The following is a 23,048-nucleotide window of genomic DNA, read 5'->3' on the forward strand; positions in this document are numbered from 1 at the left end:
CATTTCATCTTCCCTACCTTGTGCTTCTTTCTATTGATATCACCAGAGCCACAAATCTATTTTCTTAGGAATACTTGAGTGGTTTGAGTAATGTATGGACTCTGGATGTTTTGCTTATTTCAAATTCCCTTTTCCCTCTGTCTTCTTCCTGCTTCTGTGTCCCTTTTGAAGAAGCCTCCAATCTCAGTCTTTGGTTCTTTGATGCAAAGGACATTCAGTGACTAAGTTGCTCACTGTTTGAAATTATCATAATTTTTTTTTTTTGCATCTTGGCATGACTCTTTTGCCCCAAGGACATTTAACTTTGATCTGTTCTGGTGACTCTTTAATGTTGAATGAACTATTCTTATATCTTGACCCTAGTCTTGTGCATTCCTTGTATCTAAATAAAGGATACTCCGTTCTAGAATTCACAGTTCAAAGAGCAATAAAACCTTTAGAGAAAAAAACAGTCCCTTACCAATCATTTAGCTGGAGGTACAACTGCAGTGGCACATTCTGTAAACAAAGAAATGAGAGCAGGAACATGAATGACTGGGGAAAAAAAGAGGCTTGAAATCCAGATTTTCAGTGTGTCCTGGAATGCCCCACCACTACCACTCTGCATACAGTTTTTTGGAATGCTGTAGCAGGAAAGAGAAGGAAAGCAACTAAACACCAAACATATTCTACAGAGAAGCAAAAGAGGCAGGAGGAGTCAAAGTGGCTAGATGAACGGGCTGTGAAACAGGATTTCTTCCTCACTGTGAATATACCTCCATGAACCATCCTAACCCAGCAGCAGTATCGCATTGCCACCTTCCCATTCTTGAGGATGAAGAACAGCACTCAGATAAAGACAGTGACAGAAGAGGAAATACAAGTCACCGCATCCTTCCAAAAAGCTACTGGAGGCAAAAGAGAGTCCAAACAGAGGGGTGGGGAATCACTAGTGGCGAAACAGACATTCATTCTCCCTTCTCTTTAGGGGAAAGGCTGCCGAGAAATTCTTCTCCTCTTATTTTTGCCTTTCGTTTGCTGCAAGGTCTGGGAAAGCATGTCTGGCTATTGTTAACAGATTCACCTGGCCCACAGCAGCATTACTACTTCTTTTAAAGCGCCTTAGAGTTGTATCTCTCCAGCAGTTACCATCATGACCATACACATAGAAGAACATGACAGACTTGTTCTCTGAGGGTAAGATTCAACTCATCTAACTTTAGCCATCTAAAATTTAGATATATAGACTGAGCTACGGACTTGATAAAGAGCAGTGGGGCATCCCAAAGCCTTGCTAGGGGTATTGAATAGTTTCCTTTAATTGTGTAAGGACAGCAAAGTTGGTCTCAAATGCATCTAAAACTGGCTAGGATGAATTCCCAATTATTGATTTTATTGACAGAAAATTGGTATTTCTCTGAGAAAACTAGCCTTATTCACAGAAAACTTGTGTTTGTACAAAATTTTCACTCAGACTTCTTAAATGAATTATTTTTTAAAAAAATGTTATGGTGTTAAATACTGAGTGTTACTCTACTGCTCTCTCCAAAAGATCATATAAATGGTGAAGCACTTACATGTCTTACGGGGAGGGTTATTTTCACTTTATGTCCAACAGGGAGAAATTTCAGTGGTACTGTTAAGGTGTCACTTAAATTACTATTGTCATCTTCCTTATCAGAAACTTTCTACAGAGAACAAAAAACATGGTTTTTATTCACAGAATAGGAACAATCCAGTTCTTTACTGTTTTGGTGACACTGGAAATAAGCAAGCAGTACGAACAGTGGTATTGTATTGTGCCCATTACCTGCAGCCTGACTTTTAGAACTGGCTCCCAAGCCTTCACGCAATGGAAGTAGAAAGTATCTGTGTCGTCTGTTGTTTTCTGTGTTCCCTCATGAGATGCAGACACCGTAAGCACAAGATTTTTACCCTCTAGTGAAAACAGATTTGTTTAGAGAATAATACCACTGTTCAGGCAAAATAGCTAACAAAGTTGGCAAACTTTCTGCTGGAGTCATTCTCTGTGATGACTCCTTTGTGAGCTGCCACACTGGCAAGTGTCCTACAGCACAGGAACTGGTACTCCTTCCTTTAACCCATAGCTTGGAGTGCTCCCAGAGTCAGCACTCTCTCATACTTCCAGCAGCAAAGTTTACTGTGTCCAAACTTGATAGCTTCAAGGAAAAGACACAGAGATCAGCGTTACAACTGGAGGCAGTTCAGGGACTTTTACTGCATTACATTTTCTTAGTCGTCTCTGCATCCTAAAGTGCCTCCATCTGGGTCTGAATGACTATAATAGGGTTGATTTGGTCATGTCCTCACTTCACAGAGAAATTGGCATACCTTTCAAATATTTCCTGCTTTCGTTAATGTCCAATTGCACTTCCAAGCAGCAAACTTCACGGGACTGTAAAAGACAAGAGTGGTAGTGTGAGGATAGCAAATGCCACATCTGAAGCAAATAATGAAACATCATGCAGACAACCACTACCTATAATACAGAGCCAACTAAACTGGTCTCAGTGCTGGAAGCAATCCAGCTGCACAAGAGTAAATTCAGAGCTCATTATCCCAGGACAGTAGCCCAGCTACACTGCTTCAGAACCAGCTTGTCCATACAGTGGTGCATTGTCAGAGGTTGTTATACCCATTCAAGTTATCCCAAAATCAGGAAACTCTGTACAACACACTGTTGCCCAAACAGCTCCATATATCTGATAATTATTTAGGAAGGGTGGGGGAAAACATCTGATGATGAGTTTCTGTGTATTGTGGCAGTGATTAGTCTACAAAGCATCTTCTTGCTGGTCCTGATGTAGAGAGATCATGGATTTATTCCACGCTACCCTCCACCTGAGTCATTCTAGTTCACCTTTAATAACTTATTCCAGGACAGTTTTCCAAGCCATTTCAGAAACAACACATGCCAATCATTACAGCTCTTATGCCTCACACAGAAAATGAGGGGGAAAGAACAGAATATGTGTTACTTTGCCTCAGGGGTATTAAAGGCTAGCATCTGGAAATCATGTGCAGGCTTGGAGTGGTTGGCATGAAGTACTTTGTACTCCTTAGCTGCAGGGCCAGCCCAAGGAGATAGGTAATGTACCACATGCTGACTAATAACAAAAGAGGACTCTATGTTTCAACGACTAAAATAACTCTTTATTAAAAAACTCATTTCCCAAAAAGCTGTTACATTAGATAACCTTCCAGTCCTAAGCACACTGAATACTTACTACTGCCTTCTACAGACTCATCCATTTTATAACCTTTGTTTTTCTTGCCAAGTGCCATACTGTACTACATGAAACACAAGAGTTTTCACTTTGAACACCAACATATATGGGGTTCTGCAACATCAACAAACCACAGCTGGGCAAAATATTGACATCTGTAATACCCGAGGACTTCAAGATACACAACTTCTACTTTTGCATGGAGATGGCAACAGTTAAGCCATAACGAATGGGAATTGTCACACATCTTTCACTTTGTAATGCACACCATGCTCGTATCTATCATAGTAGATTCTGTTCTCTCTATAAAATGTCAGATGGCTGGGGGGGAGAGGAGAGAATCAAAATGAAGGAAAAGTCACTCCAAGCTAAATTCGTATGTGAACCTTACCACTAGGACATCATTGGTAATGAGGTGCTCTGGAGGGCCAGGACTGAAAAGACAGAATCAAAAAACAAACAAACAAAAACTGTATGAGCATCTGGTATTTTTTAAAAATAGCATTTTATGACCTTTCCTGCTTAAAACTGAATATAGTTATGTTAGTATCAAAATCTTTTTTTCTAAAAGGCGTAATACACGATCACCTGCTAAGCACATGGACCAAAATGTAGTAGCCAAACAAGAAGGAAGGTAGGAGAGCCCATAAAAATACCAGTGCTTGAAACTCTATGCTAAGATACAGCAGAACAAAGACATATTGGTGTATGTAGAATCATGTCCTGCTATTAACAAATGACCATATGACTTGAGGAAAGCAGAGACTACTATTAGTGTATTCTGCAAATACTTATTAGGAAGGACATTTCTGACTGTTCCATATTATAATTTACAACTGATCACAAATGAATGGCAAATAAGAATTAGCTCCCACTGTGCTATATGTATGACTGGAAAATACAGAGGTAAGTAATAGGAAGTCTTTGTCCCAGACATTTTACCTTGTAAGACCTAGGTCTGTCACTGAATGGATGTAGTTATTTAACACTGTGAGTAATCTACAGAGTCTATTAACAGCATTTCTCATTAAGGCCAATGCTCCAACATCACCATGTTACACACATTCATAAGTGCTTTCATATACCTGAAAGGAAGATTAAAGTTATGTAGTATGTAATCTCTGACTTTCTGCAAAGTCCAGGGTATCAAGCACCACTTCCAGCCTTAAAACTTCTATTTCAGCTGTAGAATGTATTTAAATGTAAATAACTAGGCTTGACTTCCAAGGATGGAGAATCCCCCACACGCCTTATAACTTGAATGGTGAAAGATGTTCTCTTATTTCTAGTCTGAATCTACTCAGTCCAGTTTCCAAGCACTGCATCTCATTCTGTCCTTTTTATATATCTGGATATGGCTGCTTCCACATTTGCAAGAGATGCTTATACTATCTCTTAAGGCATCTCTCATATATAAATTAAATAGATTTTCCTGTGTTTCACTGTGGGAGAAATTAACCAAGAACACCAGTGATGATGTTCTGCAGCTTCCCCCTGTTTAAAAATAAGAAGCCTTATTTACAGTTCCTTCTTCTAATCATGCAGTTAGTTTTGACTGGACTATATTTCTTTTTTTGGTAATGCTAAGCTCAAATATGCCAGAACATGTAGTTTAGGGGTTTTTTTCAACGAAACTTGTGATTAGCATTTAAAAGAGAGATGAATTTTATCTTATGGGATTTGTTCTCCTCCAGACAACGTTGATTACCACTTTGAAGGGGATGGTCTCAATTTTATTGTTTGTTGATTATAAGTTTTTTCAGTTTAACTAAGCTATGGCCTAATGGGTGACTTTTCTAATGCCATCTATGTAACTCTATGTATAGATAGTGATAATAATACAAGACAAGTTTTCTGGTCTTTTAGAAACACCACAATGTTCTAGGCACTGTTCAATTAATATTAACAACTTGAAGAGCATCTCTGTTAAGTTTTACATGTGTCTTGTGTACAAGGTATCAAATCGTGCCAATGTTACTACATTTCCACAATCAGGATATACATGTCAAACAATGTAAGATTTGTATAAAATACACTGAAAGGCAGAATTAGCTGAGGAAGTTAAGGTAAAAAAAAGTTTGAAAATGTAATTTTGTCTCACTGCTGGGAAGAAAAGCTGAAAGAAGTTCCTCTTTTTCTGAGATATTATTAGTCCCTGGCAGATCTATACCTTTCAGCTTTGGAATTTTACTCACATTCTTTCCATCCAGAATTCTACTTCCAAACTTTCCCATTTCTTAATGCACCTCTCTTTCTAAAAAGAAAAAGGTAAAATAAATATGGATTATTGGAGGCTGCAAGAATTTGGCAGTCTAGGCACACCTAAAAAGCACTTCCATGGCTGACATCTCTTCTGCTAATGTTACCAAAAAAGCTGTGTGTTACCTCTTTCCAAAGCTGAGATTGCAATGGAAACCACAGGCTTGCAAAAGGCACACAAGATTATTATCCTCCCATTGTGGGATGTGTAGAATTATACGTATTTCCAAAGACACAAACGGAGAGGGAAAGCTTGACTGAAACAAAAATATAATGGCTTTCTGCAAAGATGGTGTGCACAGGGGAAAGGCATTGAAGCCCAGCAACAAATGTGACTAATGCCAGTGTTATTTCCATGTACAAACCATTTAAATCACATTCACACTGAATCCAGCGGAGATGAAGTACGCAAAAGTACTCTGGACTGAGGTGGTTACTGAATCATTTTATTTCCCAGTGACTCACCCACTGGCTGAGAAGTGCATGGCACCAGCCTGCAGAGTCACAAGGAAGATCCATGTTAACAGCTTTCAGCATTTGGGAAGTAGCAGTTCTTTTGGGTATGGACTGTCTCCTTCCTGCAATGAGCATGCAGCAATACCTCAGCCACAGCTCAGACAAGCCCAGGAGCTGTCACAGACCTACCCCAGCTTTGTTCTCTGGACAACTCTCTTTCATGGGCTCCTTAACAGAATACCAAAGATGTTAGCAGAACAGGCGTCCCTTTACTATGGGCTAGAGAAATCTGAATCACCTAGAAGGAAACCCAGCATGAACACCAACAGAAGAAGCCCAAAAGAATCATTTAATTCAGGTGGTGAGTGGATTGTCTTCACATTTGTAATAAAAAGTTGCCATTTAGGAGGAAATGTCCTCTAACTGTGGCAAAAGTGGAATAAAGCCAAAAGGTTAGGAAGTTATTTATTTGGATTATAAAAGATATAAATGACTATTTACAGATGGTCCCTGCTCACAGAGACAGTGGGCATAAGAGAAAAGCTGCTTCATTTTCTGAATCTGTGAAGAGATATTAATGGAGTCACAAAAATCCAGCACAATGATATCTGTTTTGATGAGATATTGATAACAATACATAAGGATATATGTTTATACAGACCCAAACCCCACTTAACATGGAAGCCAATGTGGACAATGAGGTCTTGCCGATCTCTCCCTGTATTTTCAGTCCTTACCTCTGATTTTAAAGCAAAAGTCTCACGGAGTGTCTCCCCGGGTCTGATTCTAGCAACATTAAAAAGAACTGTGAACTGCATATCATCTTTGGTGAGTGGATCTTCATCACACACTGCCAATTCTAAAATGTTCTGGTAGTAGAAGAAAATAAATAAGAACTCTTATTGAGCTGCTATTACACAGAAACAAAAAAATGGTTATAGACTTTTGCAGCTGCTTGACTAGCACAGTGGTAAGAGTAAAGAAACATGTGCTTTCCTTCAGGAGTTTGCTAACATGAACACCATCATTAAACCCAACCTTGGAAAACTTATCATGAAACAGAAGACAACTACCTATAACAGAGAGCTCCCACTATCCTGAGACAGAAAAGATGTCTGTGCTCTACACCACACTGATAACCTGTCCAAAGAACACACTTACTCAGTTTCTTCATCCCCAAAGTTCTCTTAGCTACACAGCTTAGGGGCAGGATTGAATTTGCTGTCTACACCACAGCAACTCCTCTACCCATCCCTTACAACCAGTGGAGGGAAAGCTCTTTCTAAATTAACCATCCAAAATAGCCCAGATGAAGCATACTACAGCAGTACTTATTTCTCTCAGGTGACAACAAATGGAATCTGGACTAGCTCAGATGTAGGCATTTGTATCATTGATGTCTATAACTAGCTGAGGGGAACACTACTGCACATGTCTACCATTTTGTGTTAACCAGTCAGTTGCAAATACTGTTACACAAGCATTTTCTTAAGTTATTTAGCACAGTTGATTGACAGGGTGTCAACTGAGGATTCCCAGCTATTCAAAATGGTGACATTTCTATTTTTTTACTACCTCAACTTCTCTCTGGATCCTAAAGTAGAAAGTCTCATTCCAGACAGGGTTGTCAGAATTCTTGATGGTTTTGGTCTGAAGCTTTCCATTCAAAGCAGATGGCAGCCACAAGCGCACATAGCAGTCTGATGCAGTCACTGCAGTAAAGAAAAATTAAAAACCTGATGCCAGTGTTATAGATGAAAAGTAGGGCAAGGCCATGATTCTGGGGACTAATAAATATTACTACTTTTTCTTAAATAAGTAAAGACACTATCAGTTGGAAGCAACCAAGGAAAACCATCTAATTCCTGGGTAACTACAAACTGCAAATGTACACATGCACACACAAAGTACACTAAGAGCCGTGTTTCCCATATGAAGAAAAAGAGGTATAAAAGATCCCACTGACCATTCATCAGGCATATTCCTTACAATTCCAGTCAACAATGTTAAAAAAGTTTAACTGAAACTAGAGCTAGTTCCAAAAAGGGCTGTTAGGATGATTAGAGGAAAGGAGAACACATATTACAGAGAATATCAGAGGAGACGGGCTTGCTCAGTCTAGCAACGCAAACATGCGGAGGGGAAATGATGGCTCTCTAGAAGGGTTAGGTACTAGGGAAGAAGATCTGTTGCAGCTAAAGGCCGGTGTGGGCCCAAGAACACGAGGGCACGAGCAAGTCAGAAATCTTCATCTCACTTCCAGCCTACATCTACTCCTTATGGTTAGTGCAGTCAGTGCCTTGAGCAGCCGTCCTTTGGGAAGAGCCGGGGTGGGAAAGCACATTTACTTTGTGAAGCTTGACAACGGTGTGAAAGGAAATCTCCAAGGTGATGTCTTTCAGAGCTGGAGTCTGGACTTGACTGAAGATGTCTACTGCAGCCCGAGAGGCCTAAATACTTCAGACTGGTATCAAGCAGAGAATAACATTGCCCCGCAAGGTTTTGGCAGGAAAGTGGAACTGTCCCTTCAATAGAGTAGATAGAAGAGATCATTGAAACTCAGAAATACAGGCCTTGTCACACTACCACCTTTCTAGTGTCCACCTCTGGACGTTGCTACGTGGCATTTGCCACAGGAATACCAGAAGCCCTTCGGCAGACAGTTACTCAACTAACAGGGGATTCACTCCCTCTGGTCTCCCTCACGTCTGGGTTTGGCCAAGGTTGTGCTCAGCCCTGCATGGCCAGACGTGAATGGTCTCAGCTGTAACTCAAGTAACTCACTGCAAAGTGACGTTTTTTTGACTGAACATGTCGTTTTTCACTAGAGGAGTACACAGGCCAGAGGTTTCAAGAGTGTGAGAAAAGGCAGCTCAAGGTCCCTGTCCTGACTGAGGAATCCATGGGACACCTCTGCAAAAATGGCAGCTGAATGGTTGGTCCATAGTACACCTTGAGAAGGAGCCATAGGAGGCTGTGAGGGTGAGATAATGAGTTAAAGAAAGTTGAATACAAAAGTACACAGAAAAGTCTGTTTTGCCTGCATGTTCAGCATGTGCTTGGGGCTGGATCTGCAGAAGCCCTCCTTAACCAGAAACTATCAGTATAATTTAACATGACTGGTCATCTGAGAAAAGCAAATACCCTGAATGATACTGTATTTTAGAAGGCTTCAAATTCTCTAATTTACCTTTGATTATTGTGTATAATTCATACATTTTGATAAAAGGTCCCTAAATATGTGGCCTGTGTGGCAAAATTCCAGTCCATTATATGGTTTATACGAATTATAAACATCAAACCCAAACAAGTCGAAGCAGATTTACAGATTGCAGCATCCTCACAAGGTCTACCTTCCCTTGTTGGCCCAGGAAATTCATCTGGGAGTCTTGGTTTTTACCAGTTCCCTGACATGTCACTAGATATTTCCTCCAATCTAATGATACCTCAGGCATTTGATCTAATTATAGCCTTGGCATTAGTACTTCTATTGCTGTGCTTTGTGTACGCTGCTTGTATACCTTCAGAACTTAGGAACATTGCTCACTGTGTAAACTCTGGGGGTGACTAAAAACACAATCAAAACATAACTCACACAGGTCTCTTGACTTGATGTTCTTAGCTTGTATGATTCTTACAGAAAGCATGTGGATGGGGCAAATCTTCATCTGCAGAGAAAACAAATGCAATTAGTTTTATCAGCTCAGAATACAAAAACAATATGTATTTTGAACAGTACAGGGGACAGTCTGTCCTTCTGCTTGTCTGTTTGAAGTGAGGGGACCACCCTCCAGTGGAAGTACACCACGCTAAGAAGATAGCACGACTGCACACCGGGCTATTTGCTAAGTAGCTTGAGTAAGTGAAGACAGAGAAAGAAAACAGAGACTCAGACAATGGTATGGAAAGCTTTTGTAGTCACCCTAGAGGTGCCTATTTTCATACAACCTGATGCATGCATGGCCATGGTGATGGTTGTACCACCAATCTGCTGAGGGTCCTGTGCCACCGGCAGGTCAAAACTTGGCCTTTGGAAGGCAATACTAGGAACTTGTGGCTGACTGCCTGGGTCCTGGCACAGCACTGACACTAGGCCAGGACATGGTAGTTGCTAAAGTGCTCTAAAAATTTCTGACTGTGTATCCCAACTAGGACTAAATTTTCATGACACTCATAAGTAGGCCAAGCTCACCAAAAGGCATCTAGAGGAATGCACTACTGACTTCAAATGAATGGACCATAGGCCTAGCAGAGACCCTTCAGATGAAGAAAAAAGTGCTTTGGAGGCATAATATCGCAGAATCCCACATCCTGAGGTGTCCTGAAAATACCTAATGGGCATGGAACCACTTCCCTTCCAGACATGAGATTTATTTCTATCATAGGCAAGCTATCATTGTAACACTTATTTCAAGTTACTTGTTCCTAACGCTAACAAAGAATTAAGCTTCCCAACCTAAGCTGGTCAGAAAGTATTTGCCATTTTCAAAAGACATTCTGATTAGCCTGAATGAACATACATACACAGACATGTGACATTCTTAATACTAAAAGCGGGAAAATATTTCCTTCTTTTTTCAGATTGGAACATTTAAACTTCTTTTCAATTTTCTGTTGAGTGTTTTATCTATTTTTTTGCATATTAGCATGGCTTGTCAGCAATAATAAGCAATAATAACATACAGTCCTGCTACCACTAATTAAAACAAACAGGGCCACACCATGTTGGAACTGTTTCATTAGTCTGAATAGCAGCTTGAACTATACACTGACTGAAACATCGTATCTATTTGTCTAAAGGAGAGTACCCCATTACACTGCAACAAAATAATTTAACAATTGTATTTTGAAAGTTAGCACTGTGGTTAATTTTCCTGACACTGAAATGATTAACTTTGGAGATGCAAAGAGCTGGGGAAAGAGGAACGTCCTATAGAAGGACTCACTCACTACAGTTAATCTGAAATTCTTTTAAAATGGGGTGGAGGCTATTGGATATGTTTATTAGAGATGAAAATAACCTTCATTCAGTTTCATTCAGTTTTGTTTAGAAGTAAATTATGTTACATCAAATGGTCACCATTTGAACTGTGAATTGGCATGTTCAAATAAAGGCTTAATATTAAATTTAATGATGTCACTTTAAAAATTACATCCTTTAAAATTCAGATTAATATTCAAGAGTCACTCTGAGCAGAGAAACCCTGTTGTTAAACCTACAAAATCGCAGATTACTCTGTCTCTTGGCCTCTTAATGGTTGATTGAAACACTTTTTGTATATAAATGCAAGACACATTTGTTCTTGTGTGACAAGAATGGTTTCTATTATGTTTTCCTCCAATTTGAAACTGACATATTTAAAAGGTTCTGAGTTTAATGCACTATGGACATTACAAGTTCCAGTTCGGACACTTCCATATTATTCCAGTCGCCCACTGAAAGAATCTGACTTTAATTTTCCTGTGCAAATAGTTATTTAACACAGACGTACCAACTGGAACACTCAGTCAGCATTCCTAGTGGGTTTCATTAACATGAAATATTAGATTATGTAGCCAATTACAGAGCTGACTGTTTTTAATTAATATGTTAATTCGGTGTTATTTTGTAATCAACTTCCCCCTTGCTCAACAGAAGCCCAAACCATTCTCAGAGTTTGCATTCACTGGAGAAGCAGATGTTGGTATACAATTTGCTTTGAACATTTTGTGATGAAAATTTCCTAATTGCTTACAAAAATGGTGCATTTGCACTTCATCATCAGAGTACTCTCAGCTGTGATAGGTGTCATGTTTTCTTCCTCTCCCACTAGCACCAGAGAGCCTCACTCCTCCTCCCTTCCCCTTTCAACAGCAATCACTTCCCTTAAACATGTCAACATCTGCCCACCAAAGCAAACATCATCAAAGACGGCTGTTCAGTACTTCTGATTTTGTGGAGCTTAGTCCTTGTCGTGTTGCAGGGTAAAAGATAAACAGGTTCAGATGGGTAAATGTGGCAATAATAAACCCTATGGGCTGTGCAAATCCCCAGGGGAAGCCAGAAGCCATCCTGCTCCCAAGACTGCAGTTCCTCCAGCCTATGATAACCATTCAGAATTGGGCTAATTCTTTTTTTCATCACAAAAAAGTGGAGCTAATTTTCTTCTACAATGGTCCAGAGCAGACTGTTAAGGTCTGATTTGCGTGGTCTAAAATAACATCCTTGCCCCAAAGTGCTGGCACTCCAGAATACCCTTCTAGAAAAAATAATTATGGTTAGAGATACCATTTGCTATTTTCATAACATGAAAAGCAATGTGTAATTTCATGATTAATGCAAATTGTTAAGCACAGACACCATATCCAGACAGCTCTTGACAGTCTCGCAGTTGTACTAATCTTGCTCCTTTTAGTTCACTTCCTTGGGAGAAACACAGTTTCCTGCATAGACACACAGAGAGTAACAAAACCCCTCTGTAAATATCCGGAGTCAAAGGTAGCTTTCCCAGAAGTACATCATTCTATTTTTGCTGGAAAATTAGTAGGGCCACATTGAGGCCAATGACAGAGTGCAGGATTCAGCTACCTGTGTATGTTTGCATCCCAGACAATAACACTCCAGACCAATAAATAGTAGCATGTCCAGAGTCCCAGAGAGTAGGCTAAAAAATGAAAGAAAGAAAGAAACAAACAAACAAACCAACCAACCCCCAAATCAAATTTCTTTTCACTTGACAGCAGTTAGCAGTAAATTACATTTCTGTACTCTCAAAGCAAGTGTTGGGGAGCCATTTCAGGTCTAAAATACAGAAAAGTCAATAAACAGGAGATAAAATTAGCATGGCAGAATTGCCACAGCTGTGTCAAACCTTAACAAACTGAAAATTCACATCTGTTGCCAACATCTCATTGATTGTAATAATACACATCTGCTGGACTACTGTCTGGCTTCCAGAGAATAGTCATATGCCAGTCAGCTTCAGGAGGACACAAAATTCTCCTATTTACAGGCGGTTAGTCACTTCAAGATTTCATCCCCAAAAGACAACTTTGAGAATATGAAATCTTCTCAAAGCTCATTAATATGGAGCCTACCAAGACAGGTTTTGGATGGCAGCGAAAGAAGAAAAACCTACCAACAGCTCATATCTTTGATTTCACTCTTTATTGCCCCTCCATGCTGCTCCTAGAACAAGATCTCACGGCAATATTCCCTAGAAAGGGACCCTAGGAGGTAGTTTCTGCAGGGCCTGGCAATCTGGGAATCTCCTCCCATCACCACCTCTTTTTTCTTTTCTTTCTTTTTTTTTTTTAAAAAAGTCCTTGTTTTGCACATGTTGGAAGGCTGATTGGAATCTTAGCATTTCTCTCCCCTTGCACCAAACCTAAGCAGTTCTCTAAGCGGAGTTATCACCATGGGATAACACCAAGTTATATGAAGATTTATATGAGGAGTTTGCTCTCTGTCTTTTGACATTCTGTAAACAGCTGTAGGATTTATCACTCAGCTTTATCAATCTCTTTCAGACATGATTACTTCCTTTTATGGATTACTTTTTCTTTCTCCAGTGGTGTACTAGAAGCTGTACAATATCTTATGTACAATATCTCATATCAACTGTAATCACCTGGCATATTCTTAACATTTATTTTACCTTAGATACTGAGGATTTGGTTCAACCAGAACTTGGCAATTTATGAAATTAAGGTTAAAGCTATAAACTTATAAACTATAAAAAAGCTTCATGACCAGCCTGGTTCAAAAGCGCTCTCTTCCACATAGATTCTTTAACTCCTAATATGGGCTGAATTTACTAGACCCTCCATCAGTGAGAATACTGCTAGCAATTTGTCCTTCTAACCAGCTACCTATTTTCATTAAAATTAGAGGAATGCAAAGTTCTGGTGGGAAAAGCAACTGACTAAAGAAATATACAAAACCAGGAGTGGGAATAGAAGGAGAGAACATGACCCTGAAATCCTCATTTTCCTTGGGAATCACAATTATCCAGTATCTTATCATTCAAAGTTGAACAGTTAATGAGTAAATCTAATTTTCCTTACAAACATTTACTGTAATTTCATGTTATCACTGATGGATCATTTCAAGAGTCATTGTGGATTTGGGATGCATCCCCTGTTCATATTCTGTCAGTTACCTCTTTACACGTATGAGTGGGTCCCTCAGGCTTTGTATTAACAGAACTGCTGAGTATTTTACCACATAAAAATTCTTCTGTAGTTCACAAAATAAAACTGCTAAAGAGTAATTATTTTTGTCTGAGCAGAAGAAAAGACCCTGCTATGAATATCAAAAACACTGCCAGCAAGTTGTAAATTAATATTGTCCATCACTTCTGTGCCAATTTGGTAGCTTTTTTAAACAGCACAAAATTAACTGGGAGACCTTTAGTAGGTCTTCCTAGACAGTCCAAAGCATCCACACTTTTCTAAACAACTTGCTCTTTTAATATAAATATAAAAGAAAAAAACCACACAAAATCCCTGTTCTGATTTCTGTATCTGTTTACCAATTTACATGTACTGAAAAATGCATTTGCTGACAGAATAGCAGAGCTACCTGCAGTATTGAATGAATCTCCATCCTTGGGAATAGAAGCTTTCTGACCTGAAGCTATGCTTGTACTCTAACCTTTTGGCAGTCTATACTCATGGAATAGCAGCTGCAGCATTAGGGTGAAATGCAAGAACTTTCGCTGTCATTGAGACTTTCTAGATAAAATTATACCTAAGCTATCTATTCATCTATTAGATCCAGAATTTTCTTATTAGATATAACATTGATATTTAAAATTGATAGATAATATTTATATCTAAGATAGATAGCTCTGGATCTAACAGGTAGGTAGATTAGATACAAATTTTATCCAGAAAGTACATTACATTTACAATTTATATTCTTTGCCCTGAGCATCCAATGTTTGAATACAGTTGAGCTATCTGTTCAAGCAACTGGTATTTTCCTGAACCTTTTAACTTCACCTGCAAATATTACCACAGCACAAGTACAGTAAGTATTCTTTATTCTTAATGATTAATGATTCTCTATAAGCCATAGCATGTAACATTGTTTCTCGCTATATTTAAAACCCATGAATGTCCATATTTCTTTTATTTGCTGTAAAATTTGACATAGGGTTTGATACATAAAGAACAGTTAGTTGTAAATAATTCATATCTTGCATTTCAGAACTGCATCCATTACTTTTTAAAGATATACATGAGAAAATAACTCTCAGCTAATAATTCTGTTGATTTATACTAAAAACTATCAGTTAAAATCTCTGAATGGAACTTACTATTAGAAAACTCAAGTCCAAACATGAAATACTTCCACTAGAATCGCACGCGCTGTAAACATTACATTAAAGATAGCTAAATCAGCCAAAAAGTTCAGTAGAACTCTCCCCTGCAGCTAAAGTAATATAAATTATGCTTTGTTGCTAGAAAAAGCTGTTGGTTTTTTTCAGCTGGGGCAAGTGACGAACATGTGCTATCCTGAGAAAAGCATGCAGCGGGGCTAACGCACTTTCATTTTACAGTGAGGTAACCTCATCAAGGCCAGCCCTCTCTTCCTTCCTGGTGTTCACTCCAGCATGTACACCTCACGATAAAAGAAAAGGGCCACATTTTCGCTGTGCTTTCGCTGAAGTTCACTCACATATTAGGTACTGTGAGGTAAAAGGGGAAAACGGTAAATTTGCAAAGTTCAAGGTGACCCTGCCGCATCGCACCAGGAGCAGTTTGTCTCTGCATCTCAGCAGATGCAAAGAGGAGGGAATTTGCTCGCGAGAACTGGGGCAGGGAGGTCCCAACAGCAAGGTGCTGGGCCACAGCAAAGCGCGGAGCTGCAATTCTCTTACCTTGGCTGGTGGGCTCCCCATGACACGCAAGATGGCGACAGCAACAGAAAATCCAATTTGGGGAACGGATCTGTCAGCTGACAAACACGCTTACAGCTTGTTGTTGCTGCTGAAATAACCTGAAGGACACATATAATTTATACAGGCGCTGAGCTCCACCCTCTGCCTCCTCTGTGCGGAGAAGAGTCTGCCCACGTCTTAGAGGGAAAGATCTGCAATGTCAGAGGTGAGAGGAAAGCTGCAGTTACCACATCTTTGCCTGTCGCTTTATTACCTCTCACAATTTGTTATTGACCTAATATTGACCTACCAGGTTTTTGGGTAGATTCTGCTGTGTTCAGCAAGTCTTCCTTCACTCCCCATCTCTTCCATCTATCTAGTCAGTAGCTGAATTTTCAGCAGCTTTTAAGTTCTTCCACAAAATACTCCATAAAAAAAAAAAATCAAAGGGAGGGGATAGTTGAATCTCTTCTATTAAAATTTCCGGTGGGAGACAAACCCACTTCTGAATGCTCTTTTCAACTCTTCCTACAATAGGGACTTGTTTTAATATGTTATTGGGAATCTTTCCACCAACCAGTAAATCAAGTCTCCTTACTTTGACGTACCTACTGGATGATTACCTGGCCAATGCAGAGATGCTGGTGAAATTGAGATAAATATTGGTGGGGAAAGAGAAAGCTGCATACCTTCTGGGCTTTTCCCTTCTACACACTTCTTATAAGAAGAACATGACAACTTGACATCTCCCAGCTTTTTATCATCAGCTTCCCCCCATCAGCTTGCTGGTGGCAGTGGTGGGTCCTAAGGCATCCTCTGGAGATGGCACAGGCACGGCTTCCTCCACCTCTCCCATGCCTACTGTGGACTGCTGACAGACAACCCATGGGGTGCCTGTCAGGACATTGCTCCAGGCAATCTGTTCTGGGTGTACCTTAATCCACACTTGCAATTTCATGTTGGATGTCGTGTAGACACAGACTTGGAAAAGGCCTGTGGAGGCCACTGTAATTTTGCAGTAAGATACTGTGGGACAGTAATATCAGATAGGACCAAGGCTCACCAGACAACCAGTGGACACCTTACACTGATGAAAAGGAAGAGTGTCAAGAGTTAATTTTCATTAAATAGTAGTTATGAGTTTGGCTTTGCAAGAGAATAAAAAAAATTAAATTAAATGTAATCACAATAATTGTTTAGAAAAATAGGTTTACCTGAAATCTTTGGGTTTAGATTTTTCCTGAAACTCAGATGATACACACTGTGGATCACTTTTAAACCACTTTTTAAAGTATTTTCCACAAAAAACTGTCACCAATTGAACATCAGTTCTAGTCACATGATCCCGGGCTTATGCAAGTGACAACCAACAGCTCAAACTGACATTTCTCAAAGACTCTGCTGTGGCTGGCAAAGCAGCCACCATGCTAGCGGTGAGGACTGGATGCAGGCTTACCCAAGCAGCAGGGTGAGAACTTGAGTGCTTAGTTAGGTTGCCATCCTTGCAATACTAAAAAGAAAGATATCTCAAATAAAGGTCTGTCGTGTATGTGCAGCAAATCAAAAGACTGCTATAAAACTCCCAGGAAAATAAGCCAAACTCATCAGAAAGCAATCTAGGGTTCAGAGCAATTAACCATGCAAGTCTTGTGCTCCTGCAGTAACATTGTTTTGACAGCCTTGGGCATTTTTACAGAGCAGTCAAGACTGCGGTGCAAGCACCCTTCTTCGTGCTTCCTTGGACACAGGGGTCTGAAGCATCCCCTTTCCAAAGATAAGAAAAAAAAGCAGAGAAAAAGGAAAAAACCCTCATATTCAGAGCAATTTTGGTTTTCCTCCTTTATATTGCTGTTGCAGCTTCGATCACAGGTTCTGCTGCTGTAGGGAACTGAGAGACCAAAATAGTAGGCTGACAAATTTACCTCCTAAAGAGAAGGCAAATGGAAAAACAGCCAGAGAAAAATGAACTCCACTCAAAGAGGGGTATGTCTGCCTGGAAACAGAGCAACACATTAAAAACAGAACAGCTGCAGCAGGGAGACCCAGGTCTTAATGGAACAGGAAAGAAGAAAAAAAGCCCCCAGAATGTCTTCAAATCAAGGTGCAAAAGTTATTTCAGAGAGCTATGGAGCTAATTTTTCCAATAGCCCCTCCAAGAAGTTAATGTTTCCAGTAAATCAGCACAGCCAAAATACATAAAACATTTTGCGTTGCTTGTCAACAGGCACGCTGACAAGTACCACGTCCATTTCCTTCTGGACATGAGGGAGATGGGCTACATGATGTCAGGCCTTACTACAGACACAAAAAAAAGTACAGCATGGGGAAAGTGAGACAAAGAAAGTCAACTGCATAAAGAAGGAAGGAGAAAACTAAACGGTTCAATAAAGCAAAGAGAGCACAGCACAATGCATTAGTGAACTAGCTAAATAGTAGGCAATATCTTCCAAGGGGATACAGAAGGCCTTTCCCCTCCCCTTTTTAGAGGGAGGACATAGTCATGCCAGGCTTATCCTAGTGGAGTTGGATTCAGAAAATATAATACTTTATCTGCGGTTTCAGTTTGCAAAAGGCTGTTCAGGAGACAAAGAGAAGAGAGATTCTAGAAAGATTTTATGGGTTAATTAAGCTGGTCTCATTCCACCTTCATGACTGAATCTTATTTCTTTTCTGAATTAATATTAAGAAAGTAATTGGAAATAAGCCGGGGGGGGGGAGAGAGAGAAAAAGACATATCAAATTACACTGAGATTAAATTGCTTCATACGCTACCTGTTGGCACTCAGATAATGCACACAAAATACTACGTGAAACAGAATCAGAACGGAAGGAATGCAAGCCTATGGTCCTCCCAGTATGCAAGAAATTAAAGTTAATGAATACAGTGTTCAGCTTCATGCAGCTCACCCAGTGGGCTGCTCACTAACAGCCCCTTGCAAGAAGCTACTCAGAGTCACAGCTGAGCTGCCAGAAACCAAGCAGCAGAGTGGTAGCAACTCTAAATGGCTGTGATTTGGATCATCCTACTGCTGGCATACACTTAAAAGCTAACTGGGACAGAATTTAAAACAGGTACTGAAGACTCATTTAGTGGAGTTCGTTATTTACCCCAGCAATAGCAACAGCGCAGCAAAATTTCACACAAACATGCCTCAGCTTTGGTGTACAAAAAACTGCCCTCAGAGAAGCACTGTCTTCATAGTCCTTCCATGCTTGATCCTGACAGCTTCACAAGCAAGGATGGCAATTACTGAAACACTCTCCTATAAATATAAATCTCCCATGATTTTGTTTGAGAACATTTGTTTATTCATCCCATGAAAGCTGTTAAGTAGAGATAAATGATGGATCTTCCCAGGGCTAGATGCAGCCACACCATTGAGGAGATGGAGGTGGAAGACAGTGCAGCTTTGTGGAGACTTCTTGTTGTGCCAGACAGTGACAATGGGAGATGACAGTTGCTTTCTCTTTGCCTCATAAATCGGTTTGTACCTTGTTCAGTTCAGTGGCTAGGTTAGAAAAATTATAGTAATCTGAGAAAATAATTGTCTATACTCAAATTCAAACCAAAAATTTTCAAAATGTTCTCGGCTAATCCCCAAACTATTTTTTTTCATATTTGGGTTATTTAACCACTGTAAAAAATAATTTTTAAAAAATTATTTAAATATATCTCCATTTTTCAATTCAACTTTGCCATGTGAAACTAGAAGCTATAAAGCAAAGCTTCAGAAACACCAGATTTGGGGACCTTTCAAAACTGTAGTATTTAATTTTGAAATAAAAGCTTCCTAATTTTTCACTGTTCCCCCCCCCTTTCTTTGTGAGCAAAACAACACAGCTAGTTTGAAATTATTTTAGATCTTTGAATGCTTTCCAAACAACCATTTTCAGCACAGTTGTTTTTAATTAGAACAAAATACCAAGTCCTCTATGTGAGTAGCAGGTGATAGCAGCATTTGTAAATGAACCATCCTTCTGGCAACAAGATTGAAACCTGTTTCAGAAAAGTAAAAGGTGCTATATCCTCTTACCTATCTCCTGAACCACTGCAATCTTAAATAAAGATATCATACAGTAAAGCCAGTATCACTGGCTCTTTTTCCTGGCCAGAGCGAGAGAGCTGCTAATTTCCTTAGATACTTTGCAGGTGTGGTTGTAAATATGGCAAGATAGTGATCTTTGCAGCTTCAAGATGGGAGGAAGCTGCTTATTACTTACCTGGGGTATCTGAGGACTGGAGCGTTATCTTTCCAAGACACGTCAATGTAAAGCCACACATTGAAACCCTCTGTGTTTATGTTTAGAAATTGTTCTTTTATTTTAAACCAAGTGATTGCACAGCATCTAATTGAAATAATTGAGTAAGATATTTCAATGTCATTCCACTCGAGCCAGTTTCTGAGACCTTTATCTTCAGATCTTATTCAAGTAGTCTGACACTGATGTCAGTATGAAATTGCTTGAGTAAAGACCTCAGAAGAGTTAGGTAAGTATTACACTTCACCACTTGGCTGACAGGAAGCCTTGACTTATGGTTATGGTATTTACCTTCAAATTATCAAGAGAAGTGTTTCTTTCTTAGTTGCCACCAACCTCTTGTATTTTTTTAATAGTGACATTTTTAGAATCAAGAAAGCAAGTCTTGTTTTCTCCTACTGTTTTTCACTCTCTGGGACTGTAAGTTCTTTGGGGCAAGACCTACTAAGGAAATGTTTGCTACTGAATGTTATTATACTGGGCGAAAGTAATTAAAAACAAAGGTTACTGTGATAGTATGACACACATAGCAGTATTTCCTTTCTAATCCTGTTGCTGCGTCAAATCCTCTTTCAGCCCTGTACGTGATTTTATTCAAGGCTCTACCTTTACCTAAGCACAGCCCTTAGATGTTGGCTCAGAAAGGGATAAAAGATATACAAGGATTTATTTCAAATAACATGCAAGTAATTAAGGGTTTCATTCATTCATTCCTAGCAGTAATTTACCCTCTAAGTAGCCCTCCAAAATTAACAGGACTAAAGACAGTAGCAGGTATCTTCACTATGTTATTCTGTAGGTGAGTGTAGTTAATGGGTAGGCTTTTTAAATAAAGCTAGCATCAGCCAACCTATGTCCTAGCTTACGTAATCTGGAAGTCTTTAAGGAAGTGTAAATGAAAGAAAACCACTCATCTGAGCATAGAGACAGGGCAAAGAAATACAGAAACAGCCAATTCAGAGTGAACTGAATACATCCAAGTATATCACCAGTAGCTTTGGAAGTACCCGCAAAGTATGCCTTTGTAGCAGGCAAAGAAGAAGTGAATACTGGCACAGAATCCTTGGTAAATATCTGAAAATGCTCAAGTCTTAAAAATAGCTGAGGGTGAAGTTTCATGTTGCAGCAAAACTCATCTAAGAGCTAGTTGCCACTAAAGAGGAGGTCTTGCTCCCATCCCAGTCCCAAGCTTAGAGAGTTCTGACCCTACCCCACAGTATTGGCTCTGGCACTCTTCTGGCCAAATGCGGAGCTCATTTGAGGAGCTGAAGCAATAGAAAATGTCTCTTTTCCTTTTTTCTGAGGAATTTCCAGGACTGCCCTTCTTTAGTGGCACGTAGCCATTACCTCAGCTTACTAGAAGATAAACTCACCTTGCGTTCAGTAGTGGGAATCTGACCATGGACAAATAGCATTGTCCGAAAGAGCTGCCTAAAGCATCAAGACTCATAGGAAAATGAGTACAAGAGGTGGAAAAGACATCAGACAATTCAGTGCACAGCCCTGTGAGTAGATCATTACAATTCATTGACCCCCAATACCAGAAAGTCATGGGGCTTTTTACTGCCTCTTTGTACAGTTCTTCTAAGGTTATTGCAAGGTTGTCAAAATTGAAAACTAAATTTTTCCCTTCCTTCACTTGTGTTTATCATTGTATCTGTTGTTTGTTCTTCTTTTTTAATACAAAATCTCTAGATATCAACCAAGCTATGGGAACAATTTAAAGCAGAATAACCAGAGTTTGACTTAGCCATTACAGCTATTATGAGCCTTGCAAGCTTATTTACAGCAATTAAGAACGCTGTGACTCACTCCTGGCGGATTGTAACCTCTGACAGCAGAAGACTACTTCATGAGGACTTCATGGGTTCTACAGAATCATGAGGATTTTAATGCAAAACCTCCTTCTGCATTGATACTTATCCCTATAGAAAATATTTCTGATGAGAAAAAATTCTTGTTTAGGTATGTGTTTGTTCTTCTAGTCCATTTGTACCATTCTTGTGACAAAAAGAAGTCAGAAAGTTTTCCTTATAGTGCGACTGGGAATTCACCTTGCTGAGAGCACTCTCAGCTTTATTCCAGCAGTATGAAAGCAGCTTTCTGTCACCTGCTCCCCTTAACCTAGTATAGAAGGCAGACAAGTGTGAGCAGACAGCGTGGCACTTGAAACACACTGAGCGTCTCAGTTGGTATCAGGAAAGCTAGTCTAACCTGTGCCAAGGCAGAGTCATCCATGGGGCCTGATACTATCTCTGAATGTCTCTATGCATGCATATTAGGTCTGCATGCATATAATTCTTCTGTTTCAGCAGCACATAAAACATAACACTTGACTGCAATTTTAAATGCTTTCATTCTAGTAGAAAACGGATTTTTCACAGGCAGAGATCTGTTTTAACCTTTTAATTCATATAATACCTTGAGACTTCTGAAGCTCCTAAGATTTTTGTACAATGCTTCTTGAAACCTGAAAACCCAGAATAGAAACTCATACCAAAGCCAACAGAAATTTATAGCCTTCAGCATCTCAATGAACTACGGTGTTTTTAACCTTAGGCCTCCAATACTCATGGTTTATGTGGCAGGTGAGACATGATATGGCCAACAAGGCAGAAAATTTCTGTGTAGGTCATGAGAGGCATTGAGTCTGTTCAGAGAGGAACATTAAAATAAGCTACCTACACTGACTCCTTTGCCTGAAGATCCAGATCTATGTGCCAAAGGTCCAAAATTAGGTCTCCTGGGCCTAATCAGGGAGGGTCTGGGCTGGAGGAGATGCACTCACTCAGAGACTCTAGCTTCCAGGGGTAGAGATCTGATGGAAGACTAGATTTCAGATGGTGACCTCTCCCATAAATACCTCCAGGAATCAAGCCTCACCCACAGCCTGCCAATGCAGCGGAGCACAAACCAGCAATGGTGCCTACTCTTCCAACATGTGCAATTTGTACTCTGCAATCTTTCCCCACACAATAGA

The 23,048-nt window shown here is 39.7% G+C and overlaps 1 protein-coding gene across 5 annotated transcripts in view; it reads right to left on the reverse strand.

Annotated features, from left to right (window-relative positions):
* Positions 1 to 23,048, reverse strand: part of PLA2G4B (phospholipase A2 group IVB) — a 58,168-nt gene that overhangs the window by 18,413 nt on the left and 16,707 nt on the right. The window contains exons 3-14 of one of the 5 annotated variants that reach the window (XM_075030674.1): positions 16,119 to 16,233; positions 15,809 to 16,020; positions 9,538 to 9,610; positions 8,291 to 8,467; positions 7,518 to 7,654; positions 6,680 to 6,811; positions 5,423 to 5,481; positions 3,619 to 3,661; positions 2,332 to 2,395; positions 1,790 to 1,917; positions 1,557 to 1,667; positions 461 to 498 (exon numbers count right to left, since the gene is read on the reverse strand). In XM_075030674.1, coding sequence (XP_074886775.1) covers positions 461 to 498; positions 1,557 to 1,667; positions 1,790 to 1,917; positions 2,332 to 2,395; positions 3,619 to 3,661; positions 5,423 to 5,481; positions 6,680 to 6,811; positions 7,518 to 7,654; positions 8,291 to 8,467; positions 9,538 to 9,610; positions 15,809 to 15,829 — 983 coding nt within the window. In that variant the 5' untranslated portion in view covers positions 15,830 to 16,020; positions 16,119 to 16,233. Of the gene's footprint in view, positions 1 to 460; positions 499 to 1,556; positions 1,668 to 1,789; positions 1,918 to 2,331; positions 2,396 to 3,618; positions 3,662 to 4,169; positions 4,909 to 5,422; positions 5,482 to 6,679; positions 6,812 to 7,517; positions 7,655 to 8,290; positions 8,468 to 9,537; positions 9,611 to 15,808; positions 16,021 to 16,118; positions 17,001 to 23,048 lie in introns of those variants that run through there. The other 4 variants (XM_075030676.1, XM_075030675.1, XM_075030677.1 and 1 more) reach the window with 4 other exon arrangements.

This window comes from Buteo buteo, chromosome 6 (assembly GCF_964188355.1).
Source record: "Buteo buteo chromosome 6, bButBut1.hap1.1, whole genome shotgun sequence".
Classification (NCBI taxonomy): domain Eukaryota; kingdom Metazoa; phylum Chordata; class Aves; order Accipitriformes; family Accipitridae; genus Buteo; species Buteo buteo.